Below are 21,672 nucleotides of genomic sequence, written 5' to 3' on the forward strand. Positions count from 1 at the left end.
AAGAAAATAGTAATAAAAACAACAACAACAATTAAATACAACTTAAAGCTAGATTTTGTAAATTAACAAATAATTATAAATAATAATCAAATCAAATTGTGTCAAGTTGTTTTTAATGTTTTATTTTTGCCTCTACTCCTCCTTATTGGATATAAAAACATCAGATCAAGGTAAGAAAAACGGTTAATCCAGAATTCCGGACACAGTCGCAGGCTGAGTCTCAACATTTATGGATTGCTGCTGTAATGGCCTCATTGAGTCTATGAGGAAGAGCTCCACACAGCCAATTTATCAGCAGAAATGTCAAACACATCTCTTGTCGGAGTGACTTAATGTTGTGTCATGTGCTTGTTCTCCGTAGAGATGGAGCCATGGATCTTCAGGTTCAAGGCAGAGGGCACGGTGGATTATTCCCAGTTGACATTTGACCCCGGGCAGAACGAACTGATTGTTGGAGCCAGGTAATCACTGTGTTTCTTTTCTTTCTCCCACTGTCTGAGAAAACAACTTTGTTTTCCACTGTATAGTACACTATGAAATTACATTGTCTTTCTCAAAAGCATCATCTTCAGCTCTGTGATTGTGGGTTTTGTATGTGCGTGCATGTGTGCCATGGCGTGTGTGTCTGTTGGTTCTTCTGAATCTGCCTTTTTAGAGGAGCACAGAGTTTAGGTGCTGGTCATCCAGTTCTACCTCCCCGGTTGCCACACCCTAGTGTTCACATTTAAAGTAAATGTAAAAGGCCTGTTTATTACAGTAGCTTTATATTCTGATAGTACTCATTTATTTAGAGTGTTTGTTCACTAAGAGCTCTTTTATTTGGTAAACAGAAAACACTTTCAGGCCAGGGTACCAAATTTATCCAATCAAGAGAGACAACTCACACAGGATAAACAAGTTGGAAGTGATGACACAAAGAAATGAGCAGATAAAATTGGGACTGTAACACTATCAAATTTTAGCTGATAAATGCGTACTCTCTCCTGTTACTAAACCAGTAAGACGCTCTGAGGGCGAGAAGCGAAACAACAGAGCTTCTTAATACGGCACAGTTGAGATGCAGGAGTTAAACTATTCATCTGGTGTCAGTGAGGTTAGATGTAGTGTTGCTGGCCGGCTCCATATATTCAGATCTAGTACGTCAAACCATGTATGGCTATCCAGGGTTTGATGAGGGCAGTGTTGTGATCTTCATATACAGTATGGAGATCTAGGTGATGATAGTCAGCTCCACATATGGAGATCCATGTGTTGTAACAACTTGGTTCATTTGCAAGTGTGACTCGCGTCGCGGCAACCACACTGGTTATCATGAGACTGTCACGATATGGTCATATATTGACATTCCCATATATGGGCTTAATATTGATGACATCAGGGATCTCCATATATGGGCATTTCCAGCCGATGGCCTAATACAATCCCTGTTATGCCCATATCTGGATTTTTTTTATAGCTAATACTGTCACTATAGTATAGTGCTTTCACCTTTTAACAAAACAAAGAAAAATAAAACGTTTTGTTTTCACCCAAAAAAATATCACTTACAAATTCTGTTCTTTTAAGCATAATGTATGAACTCTTCCCCAACATTTTATGCAGATTACTGTAGTCTTAGACACTGAGTGCATCTCAATCCATGCCTGTCCGTCTACATGTAGGCTCGCGTTGCCAGACTGTTGCCTCTCACAATTTTCAAATACTTCCGTCATACAGTCTGGACTGCAACGGAAACTCTATCATGAGTAAAATATAAAGTGAAAGTGGAGCCTCCTCCCCACTTCCGTTTTGTCTTTACAGACGCGCAAATTTATCCTAATGTTAAAGGTATATTCAGTGATTTCACTCAAAAAACCTTAGGTTTAGTTTTTGGCTGTGGGACCCAGCCTTTCGTCCAATCAGGATAGAGAGTCAAAAACGGTTTTTTGACCCCCAGGGGTTAACTGGGGACAGGGAGGAACTCCTTATATGGTCAGCACACTCTATAGTAGAGAGGATTATCACAACAAAACAAAAAAATAAGTGATATTTGAATTAAGTGAAATCACTGAATATACCTTTAATAGAGATCATCTTAGCAAATATAGCTTGCTGCTTAGCAGAAATAGAAAAAAAAAAAAGAGGGGCACGGTGGCACAGTTGGTAGTGCTGTCGCTTCACAGCTAGAAGGTCCTGGGTTCGATTCCCGCTCGGGGCGCTGTGGGTGCTGGCGGCGTGTTTCCTCCTCTGCGTCATCAGTGCCCATACCCGAAGGCGGGGTTGGCGAAAGGGCCTTTCTGTGTGGAGTTTGCATGTTCTCCCCGTGTCCCCTAGGGTAGGTACCCTCACAAAAACATGCAGTAATCCTGGTCTCTAAACTGCCTCCCCCTGGCCAGCCGGGACGCCTGATGGAGGGGAAAGGAACTGGTTGGAATAACGTGCTCCTTCCACGCGCTACGTCCAACCAGGAAAACTCCCCCCTGTCAGGTGTAAAGGAGCAACTTGGACACTCAAGCATGAAGGAAGCATGATTTAAGTCCGTTGCTCTCCCTAGGTTGGCGGAGGGTGTGTAGAGCCCAGGATCACATCACAGGATGATTGACACAGGGGTGAAAAATGGGTTACAAAATCGTGGGACAAAAAATATAATAAAAAAAAAAGAAAAAAAGAAAAAAGATAAATGTAAAGATATTTTAAAATATATTTTCGTGAACGGAAATGGCAGCTTCTTTACTCCGATTTTGGGAGCTGTAGTTCCAGACTCTATAGCATTCGCAGATTGTGGAATAGTTGTCTGGCTACGCGAGACTAATCTACATGTGACATGCTAAAGGAGTAGTTCCCTTATTTTCTATCAATTACACACTCCATGAATAATTATTTGATAACCGGTGGAGTCTCAAAGGTAGGAGACTCAAATACTGAGTCTCGTATTGACCGGTGACCCGGCCATCAAATTATTGGCTCAGGAAAAAAAACCTCAAAGCTTCATGGGGTGTGTAATTGATAGAAAATAAGTATTTTGGGTGAACTACTCCTTTAAAGATGTGGGTGTTCTTGTCTGCAACCATACATTTATCTTTCACTTTCAACCCGGCATCCCTATTTTGGGCATGTCATACAGTCATTATATCACATAGGGCTCACATAGGGCTGAAGTGGTAACTTATTTTTTCTGAAATGATGCCGTAGAGGCGTAGACATTAGTAGACTTGCAGCAAGTCTACTAATGGCTCGGCTGTCAATACAAAGAGACCCTCGCTTCAAAGAGAACAGGAGATAGCAGCGCAGCCTGCAACATCACAAACGGAATCCCAGCACACCTGGGGAATTCACTAATGCACCTTTGGAACGTTCAGAATTAGCAAAAGACTTGTTGTGTGGGTGGAGAGACTAAGGGCAGAGAAGGGAACTACTGCAGCTAAAGGAAATGGTTAGCATGCATCACTGTGACAAAACATGAAGAAGTTTCCCAACGTTATCATCAACCATTTCACTGATGGGGCTGCACGGTCAGTATGGAGCCATTTCAGGGCCAAAAGTTTTGATCATTAGGTCAGCACTAAAGTTGAATAGCAAACATGGTTTATTTTATCTTAGAGCACCAGCATTTGGACCCGCAGCTGTCATGCAAAGCCCATGTTATGGTATCAGTCAATACACGACTGTATGGTGTTAGAGCACTCAGAAAAATCTAATAATAGATTTAATACAATTCCTGGTGCCAACTTGACGGCTGGAGAGCGTCTAACTGTGAAAGGCGGCAAGGCTGGATGGATGGCTCTGGATTTGAGCTATGAGTGATAATGGAAGGAAAGAGAGATCGATGCAGATATCAATATTGTTAAGAGAGGCCTGGCCACATCAAAGCTTGGGTGATAGCCACTCTTTGGAAGATTGATAGATGTTGAGTGTGTGTGTGTGTGTGTGTGTGTGTGTGTGTGTGTGTGTGTGTGTGTGTGTGTGTGTGTGTGTGTGTGTGTGTGTGTGTGTGTGTGTGCGTGTGTGCGTGTGCGGCCTACACACTGCATGTATGTTTGTGCTGCACACCAATTCGTATATATCTGCAGGTGCATTCACTGTTGAATTATTCCAAATGCTCAGAGATCATCGAGATGCCCCATTCAGCTACTGATGAAATGCAGATCGAGTAAACGTCAATACATGCTCCTTCCAACATCAAAACTTTCTTCGGAAAGGTTGGTGATATAATAAAAAATGGATGTCATTCACAACTTCTGGTGCGGGGCGACATAACCTTTTTCTCAGAGCTTGTGCACCCCCAGACGACCCCCTTGACTCTCCGAACGAATTTAGTTAGGAAAGCCTGTCCTTTTTTCTGACATTGGAATGAGCATACATGTATTGGCCTTAACACGGCCCTCCACTTGGACACTGATAAACCATGTGGATGATTCTTTACAATAAAAATATATATATTATCGTCAGCATTATTTCCCTATTTACATCCAGCCATATATACAGTAGGTAGCTGTTGTTTGATGACTTTGGTAGTTTTGTTTGGTTCGGTTTGGTTTCAGTCTTTTTTGAGGCATTGCTATTCAGTGGGGGAAAAATATTTGAAAAGTTTGGAAGACCAAAGCCACAATCTATCTTCGCCTTACAATGTAATCATAGCAACACAGAGTAGCAGACTGGCAGTCATTATCAGTTAAAATGGGCTTCACTTTTCATCTTACATTTCTTTAGATGCTCTCTCTCTGTCTCTCTCTGTCTCCATCTCTCTCTCTCTCTCTCTCTCTCTCTCTCTCTCTCTCTCTCTCTCTCTCTCTCTCTCTTTCTCCTCTCTCCATGGATATATATACATGGGCACATGCATACACAATGCCTCAGGGCCAATGTTTAGTCGAAATCAGAGCAGGACATCTTTCACTGTATAGGCTTAATCAAATCCCCCCCTCCCCCATTTCACCTCATAACCACACCAGGGGGGCAGTCAGCCAGATATTTCGTGAAGCCTCATTTGAAATCGGTAGTTCATATAATGGCCTGTTGTGGCGCTGGACCGGACCCAAAAAGCCCCATAGCTCCATAGAGGCCCATGTATTTTGGCCCAACTTCACCTAGACTGTATTACCTTAATAAACATGGTCATGAATACTTTCTTCTTCCAGTCACTAGTTTAAAGTCTCATTTCTAATGTCATAATATTCTTTTTGGAAAATTATGGTCCCATTAATTAAAAAAATGACCATAAAGAAAAAAAACCATCGCGTATGTTCTGAGGGGCGTGGCTACCATTACAGTCTATGATCGGGATTCCCCTCCCACTCGAGTCAAAATAAAAACCAACGGAGAAGAAGGGGGGAAGTCCCGCCTCGTTGTCTGGGCAGCCAATGACCAGCTGGTATACAAAACGGAGCCAGCCAATGGCCAGCTGGTACCAAAGATGGCGACTTACATCAGGAATTAGCATATTATTACAGGCTTCATTTTACGTTCATGTTAGACCCGGGGAACGCTTTGTCCATATTTTTTACAGTCTATGAACCACACACAGGTCTTGTCAGTTGATTCCAGATTATATAGAGAACAAGACCTCCAGTTTTCCTTATGCCCCACACCACAACCATGATGACCGGTTGTGCAGACATAAACCCTATATAATATACTTTGTTGACCGGAGTCCCCCAGGGCTCTATACTAGGACCTCTAAAAAGGTGATCTGCAAGCTCACAATGTGTCGCAGTTTGATGGTCTGTGAGCTTGTACATCAGCTGTTATCAGCAAAGTGTTCGTTCTGGGCACGGTGGCACAGTTGGTAGTGCTGTCGCCTCACAGCTAGAAGGTCCTGGGTTCGATTCCCGCTCGGGGCGCTGTGGGTGCTGGCGGCGTGTTTCCTCCTCCGTGTCATCAGTGCCCATACCCGAAGGCGGGGTTGGCGAAAGGGCCTTTCTGTGTGGAGTTTGCATGTTCTCCCCGTGTCCCCTAGGGTAGGTAGTAGGTACCCTCACAAAAAACATGCAGTAATCCTGGTTATCCTCTTAACTGCCTCCCCCTGGCCTCCTGATGGAGGGGAAAGGAACTGGTTGGAATAACGTGTTCCTTCCACGCGCTACGTCCAACCAGGGAAACTCCCCCCTGTCAGGTGTAAAGGAGCAACTTGGACACTCAAGCATGAAGGAAGCATAAGTTAAGTCCGTTGCTCTCCCCAGGTTGGCGGAGGGTGTGTAGAGCCCAGGATCACATTAGATGATTGACACAGGGGTGAAAAATGGGTTACAAAATCGTGGGATAAAAAATATATTAAAAAAAAAAAGCAAAGTGTTCGCCCGCGGAATAGGGTCACTGGGGTGCGGTTAAAACTGACCAGAGCTGTGGAAGCTCTAGTCTGGAGTGATGTAGTAAATGTACAGGCAGCACGTCCCCTGATCCGCTTTCATTCTAATGCACCATTTAAGCTGCATAATTCAACAGATCTTCCTTTTCACAGACGTAGGAGGGAAATGCCTTTGTAGGCACCCTGAACAGAGAGAGAGAGAGAGAGGAGGGAGGAGATGAAAGAGAGGCGTGCGTGTGTGACTGTGTGTGTGTGTGTGTGTGTGTGTGTGTGTGTGTGTGTGTGTGTGTGTGTGTGTGTGTGTGTGTGTGTGTGTGTGTGTGTGTGTGTGTGCGTGTGCGTGTGCGTGTGCGGGCGTGCGCACACACAGCGCACGCATGCAGATTACTACTACTACTACTGTACTGTAACAGTGCATAGGCCTGTTAGCAGAAACTCTGGCTTCAATCCACGTATCCCTTCCTGTAGCTTTATCTTGCCCCAGCCCCTTAACTCATATTCTTGCCTCCTTTTCTTTCCAGAAATCATCTCTTCAGGCTGAGTCTGGAGGACCTGACATTGATACAAGTGAGTCTTCATCCGTTTCTATCTTTCTAATGGCCTTACTGGTCCATGTTGCAGAGGGACTACTCCAGTGGCTGAGGCAGACTGTCTGATTACATGTACTACATGTAATCAGACAGTGGTCTGGGTCTCAACGACAGGTCCGGGGACCACCAGGGAGTCAAAATGGACATGTACTGTATGGGTCTGTAACTGTGAGAATGTACAAGTGGAACCAAATATACCCCAGGGTTCATTTGACACTCTGGCCCATTTTACAACGGGCTCGAACCGATTCAGTTATTTTTTTCCTCTCAGTTCAGAGTGTTTCCACTGAAAATGATGTCACTCAGAGACAACAGACCCATAAGTGTCCACTTGGACCCCCGGTGGGCCCCAGACCAAACGTTGAGAAACATTGGATTACAGACACACTCACTGGCACGATAGCTTCCCCTGTCTCTGTCTCTGTGCAGGATGCCATTGATTCGGCAGACATGGCCGTGCTAGTCGTCGCACGTTGCCCGGGCTCCTCAACTCAAAGCTGTTCCACTTAAATGGCTTACGGCTTCATGCGTCACAACAACTTGCATTCTGGTAGAGTGACAGTGCAGTGTTGTCTTTGGCAGCAAATTTCTATTTTAGTTTTAGTCATAGTCTCCTGAATAGTTTTCACTTAGTCTTAGGTGCTATTTACACGAGGATGGTGTTCATAAAAAACGGCAAAATAAAGTATTGTTTGCTGCTGTCATTTAGACGAGAACCGTGTTCACAGGAGGTGAAAACGCAACGAAGTGAAACCACCTCCCAGAGTGGAAATCTTTTAGAACGCCGTTTCCTATGGTCTCCATATAAACAGGCAAAACGGTGGATCCGCAAAACTTGTGACATCATGGCTTACGTCAGCTCTGGTCGGCTCGCCGTGTCCTACGTTTTTACATGGTGTCATAGGCATGCGTCAGTTGCTAGGGGAAACAACAACAACCATGTCGGATAGTCCGGTTTGCTGGAGGTGTGATGAGGACACGACGTTTGTTTACTTTCTGTGTAGAAGAAGAACGGAAGTAGTTCTACGCATGCGTGACTTGTGTCTATGGTTTATATAAGCGCTGCGTCACACGGACCCCACAAGGACACGCGCCACCTAGCGACCTGGCATATATATGCATGCACTTGGTAGCGTGTTCATTCAAGTGTGCGTTCTCATGTAAATGGTCCAAAAAAATGAGAACGCAACGGGACTTTGACGTGTTATATGGAGATGGTCGCCGTCTAAAAGAGGCCTTAGTCACATTTTAGTCACCTGGAATGTATTAGTGTTAGTCTAGTTTTAGTCGACTAAATGTCATACGATTTTAGTCGACTAAATCTACAGTTGATTTAGTCGACTAAAATGTGCTTTGACAGGCCTTCATGTCGTTGGAATGACATATTTTACACTTTGGTTGCATGCTGAAAATAGCAGATATACAATCTCACGCTGCGACGCGTTGTGAGATTGTATATCTGCTATTTTCAGCATGCAACCCAGCATAAAACTGGATCTCTTGTCCACTAGTCCCTTACTAACATTTTAGTCTAGTTTTTATTTGTTGACGAAATTGTCAGTATATTTAGTCTTAGTTTTAGTCATCATAGCTTAGTTTTTATTTAGTCAGTGAAAAAAGGTAGTCGACGAACATTTTTCGTCTTAGTTTTAGTCGACGAAAACAACACTGTGACAGTGGGGGGTCGGGGGTGGGGGTGGGGGGGTGAGGGAGCAGGTATTGTTGTTTGTTGATGCAGAGCTCTGTTTGGACCCAGCCACATAGTGTAGGCTCACGTGCCAAGTTTAGTCAATGATAGGCTAATTATAATAATAATTAATAGTCCACAGACTCCACAGGTTCCAGTAGAATTTGAAACGGGGCACGACATCCCCTCCGGCCATGTGTAACGTTCCCCGTACAAATCACACACTTGTTGTCATTTCATGCTCTGTCATATTGTTTACGCCTTGCTGTGAAATGTTCTCCTGTTCAGTGTCAGGCTGAATACAAAAAGGTAGGACGGAAACAAAATTAGTCGTTCAATGAAATTAAAGCATGAGTAACACTAATCTCAGCAGAACAGCTTCTAATGCTTGTGAATTATCAGTAAATATGCATTGTACAAAACCAACGGGGGACGTTGCATTGCACAGGGGTTTTTCATTTGCACCGAACTTGCATAAATATGGAATATCCGCCTCAGGGTATAGCAAATATGCCGTTGTTCAATCCCTCCTTCTCTCACACATTGTCATGCTTTGCTTTGTTTTGAGCCATTAAGCCATTTACCTCCATTGTGTGTACTATGTAGTCCCTGTCATTGCTGTGGGTCTTGGGGAGGGTATGATGTATGATGTTGGGAGACCAGAAACCCTGATGACCTTGGGATACATCACTGAGGATATACGTCCCAGGTGCATCCATGAGTCTACACAGTACACACAGTACACAGTTGCCAAATTATTTCAGGGGGTCGCCAGATTATTTTCTAAAAACATCAGTTAAATAGCCCTAATTCAGTAGAAGCACAACAACAAATATGTTTTTAGAATGTTTACTATGTTTTAATCTATATGTATGTGAGAAGAGCTTAGCCTATTCACTGACGTGTCAAAAGTTGCTGTGTGTGTGTGTCCCAATCAAATTGAATCCCACCTGGCCCAAACATCTCATTAAAACGAGTAAGCTGTAATTTTACTAAAACGTTTAAGAAAATGTGGGTGTAGTCTAACCGTTCCAAGAAATTCTTAATTTCCAGCAGTTCAGGGGAGACCAAAGTATGTTTGGGTGTCCCCGCCCCAAAGGTTGAGAATTGGTCTACAATGAGACAACAGAGTTCCCTATCTCTACTAGGACTATAGTATTTCCCTCTACACTGAATCGCTTGGCTGAAAAATAGTCGGTCTGCTCCGTTGTCAACAGTGTTGCCATGTCTGCTTATTATAAGTGACCTATAGTCACTTGTAAATATTGGTAGTTTTGGGGGTTGCTTCCTAATGTTGTTTAAACCAGTGGTTCTCAAACATTTTCATGTCAAGGACCGAGTTATGTATTTGTCCGCGGTTTCTTTAATTATTATTATTACCAGTAAGATGCCTGAGGGCGAGAAGCGACCTCGGCCTAACGGGCGACGTTGCGTGCATGCATCCGCCTCTTTGACGGCAGACTGCTGGGGGAGCGCTGGCACTTTGGCATGGGGTGTCAGATCAACATGGAATGAATTCTGTACTTATAAGGAGCATGTCTTGAGTGTACAGGGTTTGATGATGTCAGATCAACATGTCAACAGGTCAGCTCCATACAGTATATGGAAATCTAAGGGTGGTAGCAGGGACATTCTCTTGAGTGTACAGGTTTTGATGAGGGCCCAGTTAGGGCCGGGCCTTAATTTAAAGGCTGTACTAATAACTTTGCGTGGGAGCCTGCAGCACCACCGTTTCCCTTGACGGTGGAGCCTGCGGAACCATTGCGGCTCAATAACCCGCCGCTCCTGAATGAAGTGTCTGGTGCTGGGAGTCAAGTACAACGCACAGGTCCTGCGCTGCACCTGGTGAGAGCAGGAGTGGACCTGGTGAGACGTAGGAGGGGTCCGGACAGGAGTCAACCCACAGAGCCTAGTACTTCCACGCGCCAGACCTCCCAGTCCCGGCAGAGTAATTCGGGAGCGGCGGACTGTGTGACCCTGTCTAATATGGGACTGATCGTGGGTAGCTACTGGGACGTAAGTCGGGACTTGATCACCCGGCTGGGTCACCTGAGTGAGGGGTATGATGATGCCAGACCCGAAACCCTGATGACCTTGGGATACATCACTGAGAATACGTCCCAGGTGCATCCATGCGATGTTTTTTAGTTCTGAAATATATCCATACACTGTACATGGAGATCTAAGGGTTTGAGGAATGAGGTCAAATGTAGAGTTGCTGGCCAATAGTGATGACATCAGTGATCTGATCTCCATATATGGGCTTAACTGCGACAGCAGGTCGCATTTACTATGACATCAGGGTCTCCACATCTCCATCCCTGATGATGTCACGAGACCTAGGCACCATATATGGTGCCCGACACACTAACTGACAGGAAATGCTCGGTTCCATAGTTAACTGCGACCTTCGGTCGAAATTATTATTTTCAATACTTTTGAAAATAGCAGATCTACAAGCTCACAATGTTTTGCGCTGCGACACGTTGCAAGCTTCTACATGAAATAGCTCATCAATTTGCAGTGCATATGTAATCATGCGGCCTATAGTCGCTTCTTTTGGCTAGTTTTTGTAGACCTGGCAGCTTGTTTCTCTTGTAAAATCTCGGAACACGAATTGCCAGCCCCTTCTTTTCACCTGACGGTGAGGGTCGAGTTTCACCAGGAGAGCATGATGCGTGGAATACAGTTGGGCTGACTGCTGAACAACCTGTAGGAGTAACCAGTACAGCAACAGAGATCCTTCTGGTGTGAAGTTCACACCCACAAACACAACATTGCGTTTGTTGGCGTGCCCAATCAAGCCGGAGGCACTGTGGAGGAGGCCTATTCTCCATGGTAGTGGGCAGGAACTTTACCACTGCACCACTCCCGGACACCCTCTATTTATTTGTATTTATTTACCACAACTTATTTCATGAAACTTATTTCCCTTTCCTCTCCTTTTCTTTCCTTCAACAACTCGCTGTGGGGCTGCGTTGTTCCCCCGTAGAACCAAACGTTTTGTCACCCGCTGAGTAACCAGGCAAACGCTGACATGTTCTGGGTTCACTTGGACCGTTGCCGGGGTCAGGGGGGTTAGGGGGGGCTTTAGCAGCAGGCTCCTTTTGATGATTGGACCAGACCACAGACCTTTACACCCTGAAAATCCTGGTGAGACAAAGAGGAGGAGAAAAGAAAGCTTTGCTGTATACGGCAGCACTGACGTGAAAACAAAGAAGGATTTGAAGACTGGAAGCACGGACATGTGCGACATCTGCACACACACACACGCACGCACGCATGCACACACACACACACACACGCGCGCACGCGCGCGCACGCATACACACACACACACACACACACACACACAAGCCCACACAGAGTGATAGAGAGGATTCCTTGGTATATCTGTCTTTTATGTTTGCTTGGTGGGATAAAGAGGCTTACTAAAGATGCTCTGTGCCATTCCTTCGCCCAATCATTCATCTTTCTTTATCCTTTGCTCGAGTAGTGCGGCAAAATAACAGGATATTCCACTGGCTCCATCACCCCCCTAAACTCCACGGCCTCCTCTGTGAAGACAATACTGTAGGTGCTGCTAATCTCCACCAAGTGGGGCTCCATCACCCCCCTAAGCTCCACGGCTTCCTCTCTGAAGACAATACTGTAGGTGCTGGTAATCTGACCCATGGAATAGTCCCTGCTTTGCATTTGACTGGATCAACGCTGCAGAGTTAAGGAGCACGCCTTTAGCCCCAGGGCTTAATTTCGAACAGCAAAAATGACTCTTCTCTTCTCTTCTCTTCTCTTCTCTTCTCTTCTCTTCTCTTCTCTTCTCTTCTCTTCTCTTCTCTTCTCTTCTCTTCTCTTCTCCTCTCCTCTCCTCTCCTCTCCTCTCCTCTCCTCTCCTCTCGTGCGCGTGTGCGAGTGTGTGCTGGGAGCACGGGTGGGAGGTTGTGAGTGAATGCATGAGTGAGAGGCCTGAAACTCTTGAATTCTACTGTTTCTGTTTGGCTTTTTCTGTTGTTTTTTGCATGATCAGGTAAGGGTATCCTTTTCTTTATTTTCGCTGGATTGTTACTCGGCTGTTTGGCGTGACTTGGGAAGAGGCTTGGGGGGGGAGATGGCGTCCCATGGGACGTCCCATGGGACGCCGTCTCTGTCCATTAAGCATGGAGTTCGGTTGGTACCGCAGCCTTTTGTTACGGTGGAAGAGGTTTTGTTGGCTGTCGGAGAACTGATTGAGCACGTTAACCTTGAATATGCATCTCGCATGAATAAAGGTGTTATCGTGTTTGTTAAAGAGGAAAGACATGTGCATCAACTTGTTGCGAGCGGTGTGTTTATATGTGACCTGTTTGTACAGGTTTCCCCGCTGTATGCACCCTCTACGAGAGTTATAGTTTCAGGTGTACCGCCGTTTATCTCAAACGAGCTGTTAGAGCAAGAACTCAAACGCTTTGGCAAGTTTTCCAGCCCACTCAAGGCTGTAAGTCTCGGGTGTAAAGACGCGAAGCTAAAGCATGTTCACTCGCTTCGCAGACAGGCATACATGTTCCTCGACTCTCCTACACAGGAGTTGGAGGTGTCATTCAAAGTGAAATATGACAATAGTCACTATATGGTCTATGCTAATGGTGGCAACATGAGATGTTTTGAGTGCGGGATGTTTGGACATAAGCGTCTTGCGTGTCCGCAAAAACAAAGAGCCGAGGCTGCAGCAGAAGGGCAGGCTGTAGCCAGGGCACCGAGGGTTAGGGTTAGGCTGAGGGCCCCGCCCCTTGATAATGATGATGATGATAGGGCAGCAGACGAGCAGCCAGTGTTAGAACAGAATGGTGTTGTTAGCGCGACAGACGAGCAGCCAGCGATAGAACAGATTGATGAGACACAAGGATCAGCAGATGAGGCTGAAGTTGTGAGTCAGACTTCACAGTTGACACACTCGCAAACTGAAGCAGACGTGGCTGATGCTGGCGCTGACGTAGGTGCCTCTACAAGCTCCGCGGGGGAGGGGCCGTCAATGCCTAGTAGTAGCCCAAGTGACACAGTGACAGGTGGAGGTAACACCTCCTTGTCTAACAGTCAGCAGAACAGTGATACAGTGACAGGTGGTGGTAACACCTCCTTGTCTAACAGTCAGCAGAACAGTGACACAGTGACAGGTGGTGGTAACACCTCCTTGTCTAACAGTCAGCAGAACAGTGATACAGTGACAGGTGGTGGTAACACCTCCTTGTCTAACAGTCAGCAGAACAGTGACACAGTGACAGGTGGTGGTAACACCTCCTTGTCTAACAGTCAGCAGAACAGTGATACAGTGACAGGTGGAGGTAACACCCCCTTGTCTAACAGTCAGCAGAACAGTGATACAGTGACAGGTGGTGGTAACACCTCCTTGTCTAACAGTCAGCAGAACAGTGATACAGTGACAGGTGGTGGTAACACCTCCTTGTCTAACAGTCAGCAGAACAGTGACAGGTGGTGGTAACACCTCCTTGTCTAACAGTCAGCAGAACAGTGACACAGTGGCAGGTGGTGGTAACACCTCCTTGTCTAACAGTCAGCAGAACAGTGATACAGTGACAGGTGGAGGTAATACCTCCTTGTCTAACAGTCAGCAGAACAGTGATACAGTGACAGGTGGTGGTAACACCTCCTTGTCTAACAGTCAGCAGAACAGTGATACAGTGACAGGTGGAGGTAATACCTCCTTGTCTAACAGTCAGCAGAACAGTGATACAGTGACAGGTGGTGGTAACACCTCCTTGTCTAACAGTCAGCAGAACAGTGATACAGTGACAGGTGGAGGTAACACCTCCTTGTCTAACAGTCAGCAGAACAGTGATACAGTGACAGGTGGTGGTAACACCCCCTTGTCTAACAGTCAGCAGAACAGTGATACAGTGACAGGTGGTGGTAATACCTCCTTGTCTAACAGTCAGCAGAACAGTGATACAGTGACAGGTGGAGGTAATACCTCCTTGTCTAACAGTCAGCAGAACAGTGATACAGTGACAGGTGGTGGTAACACCTCCTTGTCTAACAGTCAGCAGAACAGTGATACAGTGACAGGTGGAGGTAATACCTCCTTGTCTAACAGTCAGCAGAACAGTGATACAGTGACAGGTGGTGGTAACACCTCCTTGTCTAACAGTCAGCAGAACAGTGATACAGTGACAGGTGGAGGTAACACCTCCTTGTCTAACAGTCAGCAGAACAGTGATACAGTGACAGGTGGTGGTAACACTCCCTTGTCTAACAGTCAGCAGAACAGTGATACAGTGACAGGTGGAGGTAATACCTCCTTGTCTAACAGTCAGCAGAACAGTGATACAGTGACAGGTGGAGGTAATACCTCCTTGTCTAACAGTCAGCAGAACAGTGATACAGTGACAGGTGGAGGTAACACCTCCTTGTCTAACAGTCAGCAGAACAGTGATACAGTGACAGGTGGAGGTAACACCTCCTTGTCTAACAGTCAGCAGAACAGTGATACAGTGACAGGTGGTGGTAACACCCCCTTGTCTAACAGTCAGCAGAACAGTGATACAGTGACAGGTGGTGGTAACACCCCCTTGTCTAACAGTCAGCAGAACAGTGAGATGGAAGAAGAGGAGTATGGTGAACTTGAAAGTGAGCTAGAAAGTGAAGCTGAAAATGAAACCCAAGGGGGCGAGGCAAAACGAGGCTTACTCCTTGCATGAAATAAATTATTTTCTGGATGAGACTTTTGGGAAATCTGTCAAAGTAAAGGACTATTTTCCTAATATAGGGAAGTTTATAAGGAGTGTCAATGTTTTACAGAAAACAGTTGGGACTGACCTATTGGACGAAAGAAAGAGATTTCGATTGAGGAAGTTTGTAACTTCTTTGAAAAAGGCAGAGGAAGCACCCAGTAAGAGGGCAGGAAGGAGGGCTGCTGCCCTAAAAAAAAAGAAGTAAATAATGATGATTATGCTTCACAAGGGGTCTTTGTCTCGAGCTGGTTTATACTGATCTCTATTTTTCTGCACTCTTATTTTCTGATGGGGGGGGGCTTAAGATAGGTTCTTTGAATATGAATGGAGGGAGGGACAGGCATAAGAGGGCTCTAATAGCAGAGGTAGTAGAGCAGAAGAGAATTGATGTGCTTTTTTTGCAAGAGACTCACAGCGATGAGGATAATGAAGTAGACTGGGGCCTGTTTTGGAAGGGCTCCTTTTTTCCAAGCCATGGCAGCAATGTCAGTGGAGGCGTTGCAGTTCTCTTCTCAGACAAGTAAATGTGAATATTTTGTCTAAAGAAGAGCTTGTAAAGGGGAGGGTGGCAGTGGTCAGAGCAGAAGTTGAGGGGTGTGTGTTCTGCTTTGTTAATGTTTATGCCCCTAACCAAGGCTCAGAGAGAATATCTCTTTTTAATAAATTAAAAGACGAGCTGGCCACGAACCAGGACCTCAAAATTGTTTCAGGTGACTGGAATTGCACAACAGACTTTACTCTTGATCGTATGAGCGAGGAGCCGCACTTACAGTCATCTGTCAGTCTAAAAAACACAATTAGTCACCTAGAATGAATAGATGCTTGGAGACTGAAGCATGAAAAAGCAAGGCAGTACACATGGATTAAGGTAGTGGATAACAGGGTGAGTGCAGCTAGACTGGACAGGATATATGTATCAGAAGGGCTCAGAGGTCAGCTGACTAGCAGTTGCATTAGTCCAGTGGGGTTCAGTGATCACCATTTAACCTCTGTATGTCTGAGTCTTTCTTCTGGAGAGAGAGTTAGCAGTTACTGGCATTTCAACACAAAACTCCTGCAGGACACAACCTTTTGTCAGAATTTTAAAATCTTTTGGTCAAACTGGTGATTTTGAGTCACTGAGCATGTGGTGGGAAATAGGGAAAGCACAGATCCGTGTTTTTTGCCAGCAGTATACATCTTACACAACAACTAACACTAGGGAAGTGATGGAAAGGCTGGAGACCGAAATAAAGAACATTGAAAGTGGACTACACTCCGACACAAGCTCCGGCGATGAGTCTTTGCTCCAGGAAAAAAGACTGGAGCTTAACTCCTTTATGAGGGAGAGAGTGAAGGGAGCTCTCGTTAGAGCTCGCTATATGTCAATTAAGGACATGGATGCTCCAAGTGCGTTCTTTTTTAACTTGGAGAAGAAGAAGGCAAAGGGGAAGCAGATGTCCTGTCTAAGACTGCCAGATGGCAGGATTTCTACGGACTCTGGTGAGATGAGGAGATGCGCTGTGGATTTCTACACAGCTCTATTCGGAGCGGAGCCATGTGAAGAGCAATGCCAGTCAGAACTCTTGGAAGGTCTGGTCAAACTCACGCGCAGGGAGAGAGCTGACTTGGATAGAAACCTGTCGTACGAAGAACTGACCACAGCAGTAGGGCAGCTAACTGCGGGTCGAGCACCAGGGGTAGATGGGCTGCCTATTGAGCTCTACAAGGCTTTCTGGGAATGCATGGGACACGACTTCCATGGAGTAATGATGGAATGCTACCAGAACGGCTCGCTTCCACCCTCATGCAGGAGAGCAGTTCTCTCGCTCCTCCTCAAAAAGGGAGACCTAGCCCTCCTGAAGAACTGGAGACCCGTATAGGCCGTGTTGGGACCCATGAAAAAGTGCTTAGAAAATGAGTTTCGTTCCCATGTCAAGCGAACTACGCATTCAATGCATTTTTTCATAGATAATACCCTTCTAGACTTTGGGTAAAAAGTTCTACTCATAAAAACCTGCTGTTTTTTTTTTATAGCCATAAATGTATAAACAGTTTATAACCAAAAAACGAAAATCGTGTGCTGCTGTTTTTGCTTGTAAAATGTGTTTTTGGCAACAATTTTTTTTTCTCAAATGTCAAATGCATATACATAACATCTGACATAAGTATTGGTGCCTTTAGTTTACTCATATGTGAATTTATATCATGAAATGTAGCATATTTGTTAAAGAATATGCTTCAACTTAAGTGTTTGCCACACAGTACAATGAAACCTACACAGTAAATTGTGTCAAGAGCTTATGTTTCATACATAGAAAATGTCTCATCCTAATGTGTAATGAAAGGTAGAAAAGAAAATCAGGGCACCTTGGACCAACATGGCAGAAAATCTATCAAAATGTTACCACGCCCCCTAAATTGGAATAATGCAACAAATGGACAAGACTAAGAATTAAAGTAGTAGAGGTCAGAATTATTACAACATATGGTATGAAACATTTATTTATTTACAAGTGGGTCACAGCAAAGGGTCACAGCATCTGTCATCTGTACATCCACCCCCCCGGCCAAGGAAATATATGAAAATTGAAAATACAAAATAACATACAAATGCATAATAATTGTTGAAAAAAAAAAGTAGTAGGCCTACATGGTAACATGTTGGGTTACTCATCCCTATCACTTTCATCAGAGTCATCATCCCATGTAGGCCTACCTCTTTCTTCTGTTTCCTTTGACACATTTTCACAGTCCTGGCAGTGACATAAATCAGTGCAAAACAGTTTTGCAGACATACATGAACATCTTTCAGTCTCACATTTGCTTTTTTTGCAATTACAGTGGACTACCTGCAACACACTATCAGGGGCAGGATTTCTAGTCATCCATTGTACTGTTAACTCCCCATCCTCCATGACCCATCCACTGCCAATGGGTGAAGGAGCACACATCCTACTAGTCAGAGAACGTCTCATCACTGCTGCTTGGTAGTTTGCCCTTTTGCAATGTTGGTGGAGAGCATCACTTGTTGGGGGAATGTACAGTTCTGGCAAAGCTGATGATGCCGTACAGAATGATTTGTACCTTGCATCATTCACGTTTTTGGCAGATGATTGGCCATACAGGTAGCACACATATTTGCTCAGTGTGTTGAAAGTTGACTGGTCAAGGTTAAAACTGCTGCCAAGATGAACCTGCTTGGCTTACCTCAGTTGACTCAAAGAATGCCAAAGAGGTAACCTAAAAGTTCCTCAGACAGATTGAGGCGCAGCTTCCTCAGTGTAAGCAGAAGTCTCTGAGTATCACTAAGTGACTGTTTTGCAGGAGGTGGTAAACTTGGTGACACAAAATTGAACAACAACATGAAAGTCCTGTGAAGAATTTCATTTTGCTGTCATCAAATTCTGAAGGATCAAGAGTACGATGTTTCAACTCACTTTCTAATTTGTTGACTTTATCCCTAAGTGATTGACATTCAGCATTTAAAGATTTAATCTGTTCATGTAATGAGGCAATGTCATTTTGTGTTTCCTCTGTCTGGACCCCAATGCCTGGGACTTCAACAACAGTCTGTACCTCTGCTGTACTTCGATCAGTGATGGAGGTGAAACCAAATAACCTTGGCACGTAGTCAGGATGTAGAGGATCATCACTCTTTTCCCCTTAAATAACAAAAACAACAAAAACATTTACTAGAAATATGATATTAATTTGTTTACATATATGGGGTGTTTTCACATATGTCCTGTTTCAGACATCAGCCTCAAAACAAACTCATCCGGGACGGGGCTGCCAAATCATTGTGAGATTATTTTTTTACATTAACCACTGGAACAATAGCATCCCTATTCTGGAGGGAACATTTGCAGAAAATAGCAGATCTACAAGCTCACAACATTGTTGGTGTAGAGCAGGGGTAGGCAGCTTTAACCACGGGTGCTAAGGGTGACCACTGGCACACACTGGAAATGCCAGTGTCTCACTCTAATGCCAGTCTGGCATTAGAGTGAGAGAGGATTAGCCTGCATGTCTGTAACTGTGTACAAATGGAACCAATGGACCCCATATGGACCCTTCTTAGGAACCAAATGGACCTTACAGGTCTGTAACTCTGAGAGATGGAACCAAATGGACCCTTACAGCCTGAGTGTACAAATGGACACATGCAGGTCTGTAACTCTGACACTATGGGTCCATTTGGTTCCATTCGTACACTCTCAGAGTAAGTCCATTTGTGCAATAACAATCAAACGTTATGTGGGTCCTTGAAAAAAACAAACAAAAAAAGTTTGATATTAAACCACTGTAGTGGTTATCAGTGGACTCTTAATGTGTCATATAAATCAGTGTCATACGATATTCTGAGGGAAACCATGGAGACTTAACATTCAGTAACTGCAGGGTGTGTTGATCAATAAGAACATTAACATTAAAGTCTTTCCACGGACTCACGTAACATGTTGATGAGTAATTACTCCTGACCAGATCTCTTTCCGGGTAACGGACTATGTTAATCCACTAATTGGTCCACAAGAAGAGAACTCCGTTAGGTTCGTTTAAAACGGGACATTGTGTGAAAAGGCCCTTTTACATTGAACGTATGGTTTTACAAAAAAAGCAACATACCTGACACAAAGTGAAAGTGGCACCCCCAAATCCATGTAGCCCTGAAACATGACTACATCGGCGAAGTGCAGCGATCCATTTACTTCTTTTTTCTTTACATTTCGGCAGTCTGTAAAAGGATAGCTCCGAGTTCTTTTTTAATCTGTTTGTACAGTCAATCGCACAACGGCTCTTTCCCATTTTCCCAGTTTAGAGAATGAAAACAGCGTCGCAACAGTGAGTTGCTAGGTTGCTATGGACAACAAAAAGTTCTTCCGCATACGAAGACGTTACGCGCATACTCAAGGGAATAAAGCGGCTACGCGATTGGTCCACGTGACCAAAACCACACCACTCCCCTTGCACATATTATTACGCCTTGTAAGAAATAGTCCCTTTTTAGATCGCGGATTATAAAATAACTGCAGCGTCGGACGAGTAGAACTTTTTTATTTAGACTGTCTACCTATAAATCTCTGTTATGGAGAAAAAATTGTGTAGTCCCCCTTCCGTGGGAACGGACCTGAACGAAAAGGGACCTCACCACACGGCCTAGTAGCCTTACTGTGCTCGGACTATAAAGTGCTCTCCAGGGCGCTTTCCAACAGACTGAAGGACCATCTAGGTGTACTAATACAACCGGACCGAACTTATTGTGTGCCAGAAAGAACTATCATGGACAATTTGTTTTTAATTAGGGATGTGTTGGAGGTTTGTAAGGCACATGAAATAAATGTCGGGATATTATCTATTGATCAAGAAAAGGCCTTCGACAAAGTAGACCATGGCTACCTTTTCTCGGTATTGGGGAGGGATTCATAAAATGGATAGGTTTGCTGTACAATGATGCAAGCTGCATGGTTAAGGTGGGAGGTGGGCTAAGTCGACCTATACCAGTGAGTAGGGGGATCAGACAGGGGTGTCCCATATCCGGTCAGCTCTACAGTATTGTCATAGAACCTCTTTTATGTAAGTTAAGGAGCACTCTTAATGGCCTATCTCTGCCCGGAATGACCCAAAGCCCCCCTTATGTCGTCTCACTTATGCTGATGATGTAAGCATTTTTATTAGGAACCAGGAGGATATAGAGGGAATAACAAAATGCCTTGACGTGTATCAATCAGCTAGGGTGAATTGGGGGAAGTGTGAGGCCCTACAAGTGGGGCACTGGAGGGGGGAGGTGGTTCCCAACCTGCCTGGAGGTCTACAGTGGGGAAGGCAGGGGATGAAGTTTCTGGGAGTCCACTTACGGACGGCAGAATATCAGGAAAATAATTGGGAGGGAGTGCTGGAAAAGGTGCGTGTCAGGCTGTCAAAGTGGAGATGGCTCCTACCCCAGCTATCCTTTCGGGGGAGGGTCTTGGTCACGAACAACTTAGTTGCCTCTATGCTCTGGCACAGACTGATTGTTCTACCTCCGCCCAGGGGCCTAATAGAGGAGGTGCAAAGATTGTTGGTCGACTTCTTCTGGTCCGGGCAGCATTGGATAAGGGCTGCAGCTCTGTACCTTCCAGTGGAGGAAGGTGGACAAGGCCTAATAGACATTTCCTCGCAAGTGTCTGCTTTCAGGCTTGAAGCAGGCCAGAGACTGCTGTATGACTATGGGGCAAGGTGGCTGGGCACAGCCAGCCTAATAATTATTAAAGAAGGCCGGTCGCTTGGGCTACGACAAACAGCTGTTCTTATTGAACCTGAACGAGGCGGACATTGCAGGACTTACACCGTTCTATGCCTCAGTCCTTCAAGCGTGGCAGGCTCTTCAGGCCTCCAGGGACCCCGTGACATACCTGGGATGTGGATTTT

General features: G+C 45.0%; 1 protein-coding gene across 2 annotated transcripts in view; it reads left to right on the plus strand.

Moving 5' to 3' along the window:
• Positions 1–21,672, plus strand: part of sema5a (sema domain, seven thrombospondin repeats (type 1 and type 1-like), transmembrane domain (TM) and short cytoplasmic domain, (semaphorin) 5A) — a 187,480-nt gene that overhangs the window by 56,084 nt on the left and 109,724 nt on the right. For both annotated transcript variants that reach the window (XM_083778497.1, XM_083778496.1), the window contains exons 3-4: positions 362–461; positions 6,802–6,847. In XM_083778497.1, the coding sequence (XP_083634623.1) occupies positions 362–461; positions 6,802–6,847 (146 nt within the window). The remainder of the gene's footprint in view (positions 1–361; positions 462–6,801; positions 6,848–21,672) is intronic.

The sequence above is a fragment of the Protomyctophum parallelum genome (assembly GCF_964188405.1).
Source record: "Protomyctophum parallelum genome assembly, chromosome: 12".
Taxonomy (NCBI): Eukaryota; Metazoa; Chordata; class Actinopteri; order Myctophiformes; family Myctophidae; genus Protomyctophum; species Protomyctophum parallelum.